Source organism: Talpa europaea (assembly GCF_964194135.1).
Source record: "Talpa europaea genome assembly, chromosome: 7".
NCBI lineage: Eukaryota > Metazoa > Chordata > Mammalia > Eulipotyphla > Talpidae > Talpa > Talpa europaea.
This window is the reverse complement of record NC_140074.1, coordinates 10,839,415-10,854,024: the sequence shown is the minus strand read 5'-3', so window position 1 is coordinate 10,854,024 and position 14,610 is coordinate 10,839,415. Positions and strand designations below refer to the sequence as shown.

Sequence of the window (14,610 nt, the reverse complement as noted above, 5' to 3'; positions counted from 1 at the left end):
TCTCCAAAATCAGCACCCAAAGGGTCTGCCTACAGAGAGTAAGTCCACTCTGCAATATCTCACACTGCCACCTAGTGGGCAAGACCAACCAACCAGTTACATCATTCATTTTCATGATGGGCCTCTCAGGAACCAGAGAAGCAATGAAGGTTCTGACTCCTTCCTGAATCTCCCACCTGAGAAGTTTGTTTACTAAGAAGGATCATTTCTAGCAACTAACATGCTCTGAGACTGTGTACGTGGGTCTCAAGGAAAGGAAAGAGTAACCCTTGAGAATTCTGGACTAAAAGGGCAGCCCCTTACCTACAAATGCTCCCTCTTTTGCTTCTCTTCTTCCCTTTGCATTGACGCTGAAAAACAAGAATGGAATGAGGAGTTTTGATTCCATTTTTATTACCTTCTCTCCAAGCAAGTTTCAGGCATTCATTTTATGGAATAATATAAGTTTCTATGTTGAATTAATTCATTTCTATGCATTTGCCCTGAAATTCATTCTAAAAAATGGAGTATTTTCTATTTTTCTTCTTTGAAAATCTCAAAGAAATGTGTGTGACCATCAATAGATTTTTAGGCAGTAATCACTGAAAAGGGCAATTCTGAGACCAACTGAGACCAAATGAATATGTGCTTCATTTGATAGGATTTTGTCCCCTGGATATGGATTCTAGTATCTCAGCACTGCTCTCCAGATCAGCTCAAATACAAAGGAAATGTCTAACCCGGAGACAGCTGAGAAGGTAAGGTGAATGGTGAATGTGTATTAGGGACTTTGTTCTGCAGGTGTCCAGAACCATCTTCAGAATTTAAGACCTCCCTAATGGCCTAGGGGTTAGGTGTTAGCACTTTCACCACTACGGCCTCAGTTCAATCCTGAGCAAGTTGCTAAACCACATATGGCACAGCAGGCCTTTCCTGTCTGGCCCACTGTTCCCATCCCAGTGTATTTCAGTAGATCCACCTGTTCTGCTCCGCAGTCTGTCTCTGGTGACTCCTCTCATACCCTGGCACCTCTGGTATACACCCCAGTTCTTCTATGCAAAAAAAAAAAAAAAAAATCACAAACAAACAAAAAAATTTAATCCTATGCAGCCATACTTAATAACCTCTTGTCACATGTGGCTATTGAGCACTTTGAAAGGTGACTAGTCTGAACTGAGATGTGCTATAAGTATAAAATACACACTGACTGGATTTTAAAGACAATACCACAAGAGAAGGCAAGTGTCTTAATAATTTGCTTACATTGATTACATGTTGAAATGGCTCTTGAAAGGAAATTTTCAAATTTGCTATATATTTGCTGAAAATATCTCTTAATATTGTCCATTTAAAAAAATTTTTTTTCACATAACCAAGAGCTTTTACATTTTTTTCTGCAGAAGACCACTCTTTAGGAGTTTATAACCCAGGAAACATGTTTTAATACAACAGATTGACCAACATGGGTAAGAACCATTTGAATTTGAATTTTGTATAATCAGTTCTGACTCACTCTGTAGTCAACTCTGAGGACTCACAAGTGAATTTCCTCCATGCAACATAAAGAAAATCATCTAACAAGAGTAACTGCAGAGCACAATATTATGTGCACAATAAAGGCACAGAGATATGCTAACAAAGAGATAAAGGAAGAACTGTATATGTTGTTAAAATTTTTATATCTCTATATAAATACTTGCAAATGTTGAAAAGAAAATGGATCATGTGTTACACATTTGAAATTAAGTGAAATTTAAGGGTTCCAATTAAACACAGTAGATCAACATGCTTATTTATCTCCTCTCTTACCCAAAATTCCATTGAAAGCAAAGGAAAAAGAAAATAAAATATTTAAGAGCGAAAGAATGGGAGGCATACATAAGAGATGTAAACAAATTTCTAGCAAATGGAGATATGGTAACTGACTTAGCAAGGCAGAAGTAACTATCAAGTAAAGCACTTGTAGATGAGGATAGAGAAGTGAGTTAGTTCACCCCTGCAACCTCAGCAGACCCAGAAAGTGTGAGGAGGGTGTGCAGCAAGGAATTGCAAATGATTATCTGATAATTATTGGCCACATGATAAGCAGGCTTGAGAGACTACGGGCATATAGAAAACCAGATGAGAAATTGAGAACTGGAAAAACAAAAGTTGTATAAAAAGGAAACATGGAAAGTTGGAATGGCTATACTTGTTGTGACAGGAACTTTGTTGCTGCCTTGCGGTGGGAAACCTATGAGGGGCACAGCAGTCGCGGAGCAGGTTTGCAAGGCAAAACTCTGCTACTTGAGCTGAAGTTCTTGTGCCATTTATTGAAAGCACACAGGCTAGTAAAAGCTGATCATGCAACTATGGTGAGAGGAATAAAGTCCAGGGGTGGGATAGGCATGGGGGAGAAAGTTTTACGAGGGACAGAGAAAGGTACATCATGACCACTCTCATCAAGAGACATTTGCCTTTTCAACGTTCTGGCCCGGCAGGATGGCTCCTGCAAAGAAGGGTGGTGAGAAGAAGAAGGGCCGTTCTGCCATCAACGAGGTGGTTACCAGAGAATACACGATCAACATTCACAAGCGCATCCATGGAATTGGCTTCAAGAAGCGTGCCCCTAGAGCACTCAAAGAGATCCGGAAATTTGCAATGAAGGAAATGGGCACTCCAGATGTGTGCATTGACACCAGGCTCAACAAAGCTGTGTGGGCCAAGGGAATAAGGAATGTCCCCTATCGTATCCGTGTACGGTTGTCCAGGAAACGTAATGAGGATGAAGATTCACCAAACAAGCTGTATACATTGGTTACCTATGTACCTGTCACAACTTTTAAAAATCTACAGACAGTCAATGTGGATGAAAACTAATCACTGATTAGCAAATAAAGTTACAGGGCCTCAGTGGTGGCACAGCGGGTTGAGCATGATACGCCTGTGTATTTCTGCCTGTTCTGTTTCCCCACTCTGTCTCTGGTAAATCCTCTGGCCTATACCCCAATTATATAAAAAATTTATTCATGCAAAAAAAAAAAAAAAAGAGAGACATTTGCATCAGCAAAGTATTTGATGTTATCACAGGCAGAGTAATCCCGAGACCACCATGGAGACAGTCACTTAATCAGGTCAACAGTGGCCTGGGCGTCCCCGGGGCCTGCCTCTTGATACCGCTGTACTCCACAGGTGGTCAAGGAATGCTCTGCTATGATTTGTAGATAGCAAATAAGTCACAGTTGCCCATTCGTGGCCACGTAGTAGCCAGCTCTTAGGAACCCACATATACTCATATCAGACAAAATAGACTTCAAAACAAAAATAGCAATAAAAAACAAGTATAGGGCCTCCCCGGTGGCGCAGCGGTTGAGCGCTGGGTTGCGAAGCTGCCCGCGGCCTCTGTAGCGCCGGTTCGATCCCCGGCTGCTCCCCAGCCACTGGAGGAGGGTCCCACATGGCGCGCAGACCTCTCCTGCCGCCCGCTGCTCCCCTCAGCAGTGTACTTTGGTCCTTCTGCCTGCTCTGCTCCCCGCTCTGGTGAATTCTCTCACCCTCCCGTGCTTCTGACTGTACCCAGTGCTTGTATAAATAAAAACAAAAAAACCAATAAAAACAAGTATATTGGTGAAAGTGTATTTCTTTAAAATAAGATCAACAACAGAAACATAGCAAAGAAAAACTTAACGTGATTGGCTCTGGTAAACAGGATTTGAGGCAGATTAAAATGGGAGAAAAGAGACTATTTTTTGTTAAACGATTTACATTACTGACTTTTAAAACAATATGCATGAATTATTCTGATTGAGAAAATTAATTTTACTTCCTTAGCAACTTTCAAATTTGCGATATTATTATTATTCAGTAATACTGCAAATTTGAAAGTTGCTAATTTTCTATTTCTCTTAATTCTGTAGTTTTTGGTTTCATATATTTTGGGGCTCTTTGGTTAGTAATTAGTAGTTCTTATAATAAAAAATATTATAATATGTATGGGGATAGATAGCAACTAGATTTATTGGAGTGAAAATTTTGCAATTTATATAAATTTCAAATTATTTATATAATGAAACTAATATGTTGTATGTCAATTACACTTTAATAAAATTAAATAAAATTAAAATTAAAAACAAATTTTAAAAATAAGCAAACAAGTGTTTGATAGAGATTCCATTGTAAAAATCTTTAGGTAAGCCTGAAATATAATCCAACTTTTTTAAAATGAAATCTATATTCCCACTTCTGGCAGTTTAACTAGGCTAGATATTATGAAATACCCTTGTACTGAAAAACACTCAAATGTTGGATATATTAGAGCAAATACATTTTTAAATGCACTGCTGAGCTCACAAGAAAGTAAGGAAAGTTCTCAACAACAGAAAGAGGGGGAGGAAGGGGAAGAAAGAAATTCTAGAGCCAAAATTAGATGGAAGGCTGACACAGACACCAAAGCTGCCCTAAAAATATACCCAACCCAGAAGCCTAAAGCTTTGCTGATTATCAGCCCCAAAGAGGAACAGTGCTTAGAGTTAATAAAGTAGGGGAACGGAATCTAAGAACTACACATAAAGCCAGACCATCAAAAGGTCTATATCTTGAAAAGGTGAGCAGAAAAATCTGCATGCTGGCAACACAACCCAGTAAGAAAACCAGTCTGTCTCTGGTGACATCAAGAATGGAGAGGAAAGACAGATTTTAGAAACAGACAAAAGTGACAAATCTGAATGGAAAGATTAACACCATTAATACTAGTTATTTTCCCTAATAATTTATAAGTATAGGGCCTCCCTGGTGGTACAAGGGGTTAAGCATCAGCACTATGAAGCTACCCGCAACTTCTGCGGCACGAGTTCGATCCCTGGCCAGGGAGGTGACCCACTTGGCGCAGCAGACCTCTCCTGTCTCACCTGCTGCTCCCCTCAGCAGTGTATTTCAATCTGCCTATTCTGCTCCCCACTTTGTCTCTAGTAAATCTTCTCATTCGCTGCACCTTTGGCCTGCACTCTAGCTCTTGTATGCATAAATAAATCTTTAAAAATAATAACAATTTATAATTATAGTCCTAGTCTTTTGCCACCCCAGGATTTGAATTTACACCATACTCACTGTCTGAGAAATCCCAATCAAAGAAATAAGTAGAAATAATTCCAAATTGGCAGTGCCCCCAGAACCCAGGAGAAACCAAGACACATCATCTTAATCCAGGCACTTCAGGATCAACAAAGTTAAAATTTAACCAAATGTGAGCTCCTAATAAAATATATAAACATACGAGGAATATCAAACATATGAGGAAACAGACCTCCATAATGGTGAAGAGGGACTGCAAACTGAAAAAAAGACAAACTTAGATTGCAGATATTGCAATTTTAAGAAAAAGCATGTGAGGCAAATAGACTGAAGTGTTTTAAATGATGTTTTAACTGAAAAGACAGCAATAATTACTATGTAGAGCAGAAAGAAGGGCATTTAGCACAACCTGAGCTTTCAGGATAGGTAACCCAAGAAAATGATGCCTGAATTGGGCTAGAAGGACAACTGAGAATTAGCCAGGCGGGAAAAGGTAGTGAGGGCAGCCAATTAGGGAAATCAAAATCATGATGAGCAAAGACATGGAAGCAGTGGACAGCATGGAGGCCTGAGGAGAAACTGCAAACATTCCCCTGCAACTAGAATGACATGCCGAGCACTGACATCACTAAGATCAATGTCAAAGAGATTTTTACCTACCCTCCTGTAGTGGCAGGAGGACATGGAGCAGGATCTCGATGACCCCAGCAGACGGGGTAAGAAGTCCTGGAGCCCTCGGTGGCTTTTGCAGGTTTTTATTGGGATTTACCAGGTACACGGCAGGTAGCAGTGCTGGGGGCGGCTGCCCCCAGCAAGTCTTCACTCTTTCTGGGCTCACCGGCTCACCGGCGTTCTCTGGTGGTCTCTGCTGCTCTTTCACTCTCGTTCTCTCTGCTTCTTTGCTCTCCTGGTGTCCTCGTGACGCCGCCCTTATAAGCCCAGTCTTAGCCCAGGTGAATCCCATCTACATATGCCACACCCTATTCCAGGTGCCCGCCATCAGGCATGCATTCAGGACCGCAAGGATCCATCATCAATCCGAATGGCGGGAGGGCAGAAAAGCCTGATACTTTTTTTTACTTACCCTATACCACCTCAAAGAGCAAAAAGCATGCTGGGAAGAGGAGCTAAAGTTGAGAAAGATCTGCAGGTGGAGGGCAAAAAGGGCCAGTATTTATTTTAATTATTCATCCTTGAAGGTTCTTATTTTTGGAGAACAGCAAGGCATTTTATTATCCACTCTCTTTATTCTTTAAAGGTTTCCAAAAATTTTGGTAAATTCATATTACCCTCAACACTCCAGGTGTGTCAGCAGATCCATCACCAACCCACTTCACCGACACTTTGTAATTTCCTACGTTGAAGCCAACAGCACACTGCAGCTTGCCTTAAGAGACAGGGCAAAGGGCTAGGGGATGTAGGTCAGCTCCTTCCAAATGCTTGGAGCCTTGCATTAGGCCTGCCAGCTCCTGGCAGTGACAGTCTAAATATGTATCCCTTCTCATGAGTTAATGTCTTTCAGGACTGTAATAGTTACCAAAAATTGAAAAGTCACTTTGAAGATGTTTCCTGTGGCTCTTCACTTTGCCTTCAAAGCGAGCTATAAAAATTATTGTCACACCTAGCAAAGCTGAATATCCCACACTGTCTGTCAAAGAGGCAGGTTTTTATCCAAAGACAAAATTCCTGGAGTCTGTTGGCTAAAGATCAATCATAGTTATTCACACGACATAGAAGGCATCTTGAGGTTTGTTCTCTTTGAAGAACTTCAGGATGTCACCTGAATGAATTTCTATGTTTGGTGTGTTATCATTGATTCTACAAGGATCACCTCATTGCAGACTTGACCTGGTTCTAGAAGTTTTACTGTCAAGCCATAGAAAAATGCTTCACAGTAGGCTTTGAGCCACTTAATATATTGTTTACTGATAATACTGGTGTTTCTAGATGTCCAATTGCACTGTATATAAATACTGTGTGTAGGGTAAGTGAAAAAGTGTCAAGCTTTTCTGCCCTCCTGCCATTAGGATAGATGATGGATCCTTGCGGTCCTGAATGCATGCCTGATGGCAGGCACCTGGAGTAGGGTGTGGGCATAGGTAGATGGGATTCACCTGGGCTGAGAGACTGGGCTTATAAGGGTGGCATCATGGGGATGCCAGCAGAACGAATAGGAGAGCAGAGAAGCAGAGAGAATGCGAGAGAAGGCCGGAGAGCCCGGATAGAGTGAAGGCTTGCTGGGGGCTGGGAGGCCTCCCGGCCCCCCAGCACCCCTGCCTGCCGTGTCCCTGGTAAATCCCAATAAAAGTTTGAAAAGCCACTGAGGGCTCCAGGACTTCTCCATTACCCGGTCTGCTGGATCAGAAAACCTGCTCAGTGGCCTTCCTGCCACTACACTGTGTTTCCCTAGAAAGGGGCTATTTTGTAGGGATCACTGAATATTCAAAGTCGTGGGGATCCTCAGAATGGGAGGTGATCCAATCTGATCAAGAATGCAAGGTAATGGGTTCAAAGAGCTCACTGTCTGGCTGGAAGGCTTCATTCAGCAAATGCTGTTCCAGCATCTAATTTCTCACACTGTGACATTAGCACTTGGTTCTTTGAGATGAGGACTGTTTTTGTGTCTGTGCAGAGAGCCCTACTGTTTGCATAATGAGAGTTCTCTACCATTCACATCACGTTCCCTATGTAGAGTTTTCATCCTTCCATTTCAGTGGGCCAAAGCTGTTTCACCAAGAGGTTTACAAGGATGGGCATGTCTGGGTATGGCTGGAAGTGTGAATGGGATGCTTTTATCCCTGCCAGGTCTCAATCCTGCCTGCCTGTCTCTGGTAATGGCCCATGCACAGTCCTCTCTGAAGGATTTTTAAGGAGGGGAATATCAGGTCTCCCTGGTGGCCTAGGGGTGAACTGTCACCACTATGGCCTGAGTTTGATTTCTAGCCAGGGAGCTACCCACATGGCTCAGGAGACCTCTCCTGTCTCACCCGCTGCTCCCCTCAGCAGTGTATTTCAGTCGATCTGCCTGTTCTGCTCCCCACTCTGTCTCTGGTGAATCCTCTCACCCCCTGCACCTCTGGCCTGTACCCCAGCTCTTGTATGCATGAATAAATAAAATAAATCTTAAAAAAAAAAAGACAGAAGTTTCAAAGAAATATGGGAAGTGCTGGTGGGGAGGTGAGAATAAGGGTACCAGTCCTAGCTTAAGAAGTTCAAAGAAACTTCCCAGAGAAAACACCTTTCACTGTTGCAGAAACGAGATCAAACACAAGGGATTTTTCATGACTAAAAGATCCCATCTTCAAGCTTCTGGTTCCTCTGACAAGTAGAGGTCTGGCACATCTGCTAGGGGTAGAGGTAAGAGAAGCTGAGGGAAGCGAGGATGGTCTGAACTGATTTTGAGTATGATGGGTGAGTTTACTAAGGAATAAATGATGTAAACTCCATCAGCAGGGAGCTTTACCTATTCTGATAAGTATCCCAAGTACTTAGAAAGTACTTACAGTGCCTATCACATAGCAGATACTTAATAAATGTAATGCATGGCTAAATGCTTTTCAAGAGATGGTGGAACTCACCATTAGTTGTAGATCATGAGTTTATGGTGGCACCATTTTTCTCATTCATATGTGTGATTTTATCCAACGAGGCTTAGAGGCTCCCTAGAGGGCAGGTCTGGCAGATGCAGAGAGTTAGAATTTCACCAAGTAGAATGATAAACGGAAAATGAATTGATCCATGTTTAAGATGTTGATAAGTGATAGACCATGAGGTCTATCAAAGAGAGGGATGAAATGAAAGCAAGAAAGTGAAAGGATCAAAGGACTGGACGGTCTGACAAGGTTGAGGAATTGGCATTGTTAGGACAAATCTGGAAGTCAGCATTTAGAATGGCAGGCTGTGTTATTTCAGAAGATACAGTGATTCCTGATGATGAAGTTTCAGATATGATCACAGCTTGATTGAAGCAGAACTAAAGAATTCGGAGATGGAAAGGTCTAGGAAGTAAGAATCTGGGTCACTGAATGGGCTACGTGCAAAGATGCTGGGGTTGCCTGTACATGCCTCCTCGTCAAGCTTTCTAGCCCGGGCACCATTCAGGCCCTTCTCTGGCCTTCAGAGGATCCGCCATCATACCTCAAGTTAAGGTTTATATTCTGAAAGTGTAATAACATGAATCTGGGCCAAAGAACAGAATAGGGAAGTTACAAAGAGTAGACATCTGTTTTGTCTTAATTCCAGGATGAATACATCTTTGGCAATAGTATGTCCTCTGTTAAAAAAAAAAAAAATAGTATGTCCTCTGTTGAAACTACACCCCGACTTCTTCAATCCCAGTCCATGTGCAGCTGGAGTGATTTTCCCTCCACACGCCTACTCCAGGATATGTATGTGACTCAGACCTGTTAGAAGAAGTTCTATTCCCATGAGCAGTGCAGCAAATAGCTTAGTGATTGATACATGAGAAACTGGAGGCCATAAAGCACAATGGTGTCAGGGTGACACCACTTTTTCAGCTTTACTGAACTGGCTACCACACAAAACCTGAGACTAAGGTCAGCACTGTAGACTGAGAACCACGAAATGGAAATCTGAGGACTTTGAATTGAGTCCCTGCATCATTCCTACTATCTGAAGCTGGCCCTACTCCTTAATTGTTCAGTTGAATCAAAACATTTTCATTTTGTTTACACCAGTTAAATTCTATTTTATGTCACCTATTTTGAAATGAGTTATCGCAAAACAAGAGGGTCCTCAATCCTTGGTTCTGTCTTCTGGGATAGCCATCTCTATGCAAATATATTGATTTCTCTGTGCCCCAGTTACCCCTTACGTGAAAGGAAGTAGCAAAACCTACTTCAAAGAGTTGTGATGATAAATAGGATAATATAATTTCTTCTCACAATTCTGAGGAGCAAGAAACATCACATCACTTTATTTTTCTAAATTAATTTTGACTCAAACTTCTGTTTATCAGGGTTGGAAAACATCCAATATTAATCATGATTGGGGGAACTTCTTCCCTCTTCATCTGGTATCACTCTCCTCACACCACCCTCTAACCAAAAACAGAAACACTCAGGAAAGAACCTTGGGTCTTAATTCTATCATGGCTGCCACTGGGGCAGTTGTGCACTGTCTAAAGCCATCGAGTCCTTTCAAAGGCAAATGGTGCCACAGCATCTCTGCCAAGTATGTACACCAACATCTTTGCTGCAATTCCCAAGACTGCATCCTACATGTTTAGTGCCCTTTCTAACAGAGGTCCTGCTGCTTCCAAGTGGCCTTTTGTACAGACCCTGTCACTCATGGAGCCCATCAGGGTATCTTTCTCAAGTCTCTGGGCAACTCCTCTTCTTTCAACCCAGCAGCTCCTCCATCTTCCTGAGAACTCCCAGGTAAGTTAAATTGCCCTCCCACCCAAGAGCTGGATAAGGATGTAGATGAACTATCTGGCAACTTTGTTTTGGGACTAGAAAACACAGAGTCCATGAACAATTTACTGTGACAAGAAAGCTAGACTCTCTGGAAAATAGGAGAGAAAAATTACCTTTTATCCTACTGTGTGTCTCCTTTGTCAAGGAGTAGGAGACAGCACTTGATAACTTGCTAAGTTATTCTACCATAGAAGTACTTCAGCTAGCATAGAACAGCGTAGAACAGGTATTCTTGCTTCTCTAATTCTCATCAGGACTCAACTTCTCTCCATTCAAAGGTAGCAAATGGGTCAGGTCTTATCTTTTGTTTTGCAGAAACTAAAGCAAGGTTTCACTAACTAATGTGTTGCCTTCAATCTCTGCCCTCACTATAGTCAAGAGTATTTTTTTCAAGACACAAACTTGATCTTGCCAATTCCCTGCTCAGAACTTTTAAATGATTTCCCATCATCTTCAAGATCAATTTCTAACTCCTTAGTCTAGTATTTAGGGCCCTTTGCGATCTTGTCATTCCAGGTCCACCTCCAGCTGCATCCGAAAGTCTAACCCCACACGGCAGCTGCAGTGACAGATCTTCAGTGTCCCTGATGGAACATGCTCTCTCTGCCCCAGCACATTTACACTGGCTGTTCCTGTGGTTTGGGTTGTCCTCTCATTCCCTACCCTGTTTTCTTGGATCCTCAAGCCAAGTATTATCTCCTCGGAGAAGCACCCCCAGACAAACAGCCCCTTTCCCCAAGCAGGTTATCTCTGCCCCCACAGGACCATGTGCATGTCTGGATTTTGATTGTCTATTTACTTGACTATCCCCACCCCCCCCAGAAATGGAACTTACTTTAGTGCAATCTTTGTCTTCCATCTCCTCCGTATGCAGCACACTACCTAATCCACAGTAGTCACTCAATATAGTGTCACTCAATACCTAAAACCCAGTGAAAGAATGAGTCTAGTCCAATGGTGGCCATGGAGAAAACTTTCTTCCCCAAGATCACAGTCAGCCAGCAACACAGCTAGAGAATTCAAGTTTCCTCAGTTTCAGCTCAGTGGTCTTTGTGTGAAACTAAGCTGGTCTTTGATGGAGGTGAGGTGAAAGAGTGGCATTTCAATGTACTAGGGAGACAGAGGCTGAAGTCTGGCCTTGAAAAGAAGAGCTGACAGGAAACAGAGTAGTGGTTTCAGGGGAAAGAGAGGCAAATGGGGACGAGGACCATTCTATGCATTTATTCTATTTATTCTATGCATTTATTCTATGCATTTATTCATTTAATACTCAAAACCTGAGATAATATTATCCCCATTTTATAAATAAGAAAACTCAGGATCCAGGGCCTCCCAGGTGGTGCAAGGGATTAAAACACAGCACTATGAAGCTATCCACAGCCTCTGCAGCACGAGTTCGATCCCCAGCCAGGGAGCTACCCACATGGCGCGGCAGACCTCTCCTGACTCACCCGCTGCTCCCCTCAGCAGTGTATTTCAGTCAGTCTGCCTGTTCTGCTCCCCACTCTCTCTGGTGAATCCTCTCACCCCCTGCACCTCTGGCTTGCACCCCAGTTCTTGTACGTATAAATAATCATTAAAAAAAAAAAAAAAACCTCAGGATCTGAAAGTTTAAATAGCTTGAGATTTCACAGGTAGGAAGTGGTGAAGATTTTTTTTTTGACATTTTAAAAGGATAGATTAGGCAAAGGAGAAAGAAAACCACCTGCATAGTGACAATGAGTGAGGATTTGCGTAAGAGAATTTGATACTAGAATCCATGTTCTTAGCCACAATTGCCTTCAAACAAGAGGATAATTTGATCTTGGTTATTAAAACAAAGGGATCACCCAGATTTCATTGTGTGAAGTATGAATTGTCTGGTGAAGGTAATTTTTGGGCCCTGAATTCAAGAAGAAAACCGTTAGGCTCGTGGGGGATGGGAGTTCTTTTGTTCTGTGATGCCGTGATGACCTCAGGGTAAACCGCCACTAGGCTGAGGAAAATGGAATGGCTGCTAGAGAGTCTGCTTGGGGATGACTGGGATATGGGGATTCTCTGGGGCCAGTTGACCCAGGCCCTGGCCTGCAGGCACTGTGGCAGCAGCTGCTTCCAGAGTCCAGGGACTCTGGTGACACTGTTCTTGTTCATGGTTTGGCAGATCCAGAGGTGGTGGCAGCTTGGGAAGTGGCAACAGCTTCAGCCCTGGTACTCTGGAGACATGATGCAAGGCAAGGTGGGTGACATGGATGTCCAGCTGGGTAAATGACTGTTGACATCACATGTGAATTCAGGTGAGGAAGCACTGACAGGGATGGAGACCCAAGTGAATGACTGTAAACCTTTATTGTGAGACTGGCCAAGTCACCACTGACACCAGATCTGAAACCTAGTGAATGGTCACTGGAGCTAGGTAATGCCCATTAACACTGGGTGGGTGACTACTGACACAGAGGTGGGGCCAGGGAGGTAACTGTTCTAGATGTGGAACAGAGACTGAGGCGACCTGACATACCTTGTGTCTGCAAGGCTTTGTGTCTGACAGTGTCTTTGGACTCCCCAGGACCTACCTCTCCTGCACCGCTGGGCATTCCTTGATCGCCTGTGGAAGCACACATCAGAGGAGGAAGAGGAAGAAGGGGATGAAGAGGAGGCAGAATTGGCATCTCTGAATCACCTGAAGGCATATTCTCTTCCCCAAGAAGCTCCTATTGGAGAGGAAGCCACCACAGGCTCATCACGGACATCCTGTGGTTCTGATGATGCCTACAAGACCACAGGAACACCAGAGCAAGTACTCACGCAGACCCCAAACCCTTCCAGTTCCTTCCCCGTCTTTCAGATACTGACCAACCTGCCTGCGAGGCACAATGGAGTCTCAGGGAGGTGTCTACAGCAGCAAAAAAGTCAGTTCTTCTGGGGTTTCCCCTCTCTGCACAGTGAATCTTTGGAGGCCATCTTCCTAAGCTCGGGTGGCCCCTCTCCCCTGAAGTTGTCTCTTGGTCTTTCTGTTTTCTTCAACAAGTTTGCTTCCCTATCTGGGACCAACCTGCTGTTTCCCCGGGATTGTTTCCCAACTCAGCTACCTACCCATGAAGCCCATACTACAGAAGATCTGGAAAGGATGGCCCTAGATCCTCAGCAACTTCCCCTTTCCTCTCCCTCTCCTGTCCCATCTCTACCCCTCCATTTAAAACCCTTTCCCATGGACAACAAGGGAGTCCTATCTGGCCCTGAGGCACACACTCAATGGCTAAGGCAGCAGAGAGAGGTCCTTCGGGTCTCTGAAGAACAAGCTCTGCACCCACAGCCTAAACTCCAAAGAACCAGAAAATCCAAGCTCTTCACTTCACCTGAGGTTCAATGGGGGGTGCCATGGGATCTCGGTCTCCAACAACACATTTTAGAGCCACTCTCTGCCCCTCCGTTTTATCCCTCTAGCCTTCTAGTCCTGACTGGATTTGAGGTCCCATCGAGGACTATGGGGCAAAATGAGGATACCAAAGCCTCTGAGCCACCAGTGCCGGCTCCCAACCCAGTCTCCCTGCCTGAACTCCAGGAAATCAACCCTATAAGAGACCTGTCTGGATCTCAGGCCCTCTGGGAAACCACTAAGCAGAGAAAAAAAATTCATACTTGTGAGCCTTCAATCCTGGCCACTTGCCAACCCAGAGCCCCTGTGACAGGGCCTGAAGGAATTAATCCTTTGGGAATGCCACCTGGATATGAGACTCAGTGGGGAAGCATCAGCCATAAAAAGAATCTTCAAGTCTCTGAGGCTCCAATGCCGCCAACCCCCTGCCAACCCTCATATTCTCTGTCAACGCCCCAGAAAGTCAACCCTGAAGGTGGATGTTTTGTACCTACAGACTTCTGGAGAACTGTGGGACATAAAGAGACCAGTCAGGTCTCTGGGTCTCCAATGCCAGCCCTCCCCTCTCCCCCAGACCCTTTAGCAGAGCTCCAGGGAGGCAGACCCCTGGGAAACCCATTTGGATATAAGTCACAGTGGGGATGCAGAGAAAATTCAGGAAAGCCCTGGGCCTTTGATCCCCTAGCCTTGAGCCTCAACCCAGTGCTCCATAAAACCAGCCCTGCATGTGTCCCATCAATATCTGAGAATTCAGGGGAGGGCATACAAGGCAGAGAAATTCTTTGGGTCTCC

General features: G+C 43.7%; 2 protein-coding genes and 1 pseudogene across 3 annotated transcripts; 2 read left to right on the top strand and 1 right to left on the bottom strand.

Moving 5' to 3' along the window:
* Positions 1 to 2,457: 2,457 nt before the first annotated feature.
* On the top strand, positions 2,458 to 2,838 carry LOC311174041 (large ribosomal subunit protein eL31-like; the record flags this gene model as incomplete). Its single annotated transcript, XM_084238135.1, has 1 exon — positions 2,458 to 2,838. Exon 1 carries the CDS (start codon positions 2,461 to 2,463, stop codon positions 2,836 to 2,838), a length of 378 nt encoding a protein of 125 aa, XP_084094261.1. The 5' UTR covers positions 2,458 to 2,460.
* Positions 2,839 to 6,416: 3,578 nt separating this feature from the next.
* LOC311173644 (archaemetzincin-2-like) lies at positions 6,417 to 9,160 on the bottom strand (annotated as a pseudogene). The gene is made up of 2 exons: positions 9,123 to 9,160; positions 6,417 to 7,001 (listed from the first exon to the last, which is right to left on the bottom strand). The product of its transcript is annotated as an archaemetzincin-2-like (transcript).
* A 3,290-nt stretch (positions 9,161 to 12,450) lies between these two features.
* LOC311173643 (spermatogenesis-associated protein 31G1-like) lies at positions 12,451 to 14,401 on the top strand (the record flags this gene model as incomplete). Its single annotated transcript, XM_084237753.1, has 3 exons — positions 12,451 to 12,681; positions 13,009 to 13,965; positions 14,393 to 14,401. 3 exons carry the CDS (start codon positions 12,451 to 12,453, stop codon positions 14,399 to 14,401), a joined length of 1,197 nt encoding a protein of 398 aa, XP_084093879.1.
* Positions 14,402 to 14,610: the final 209 nt, after the last annotated feature.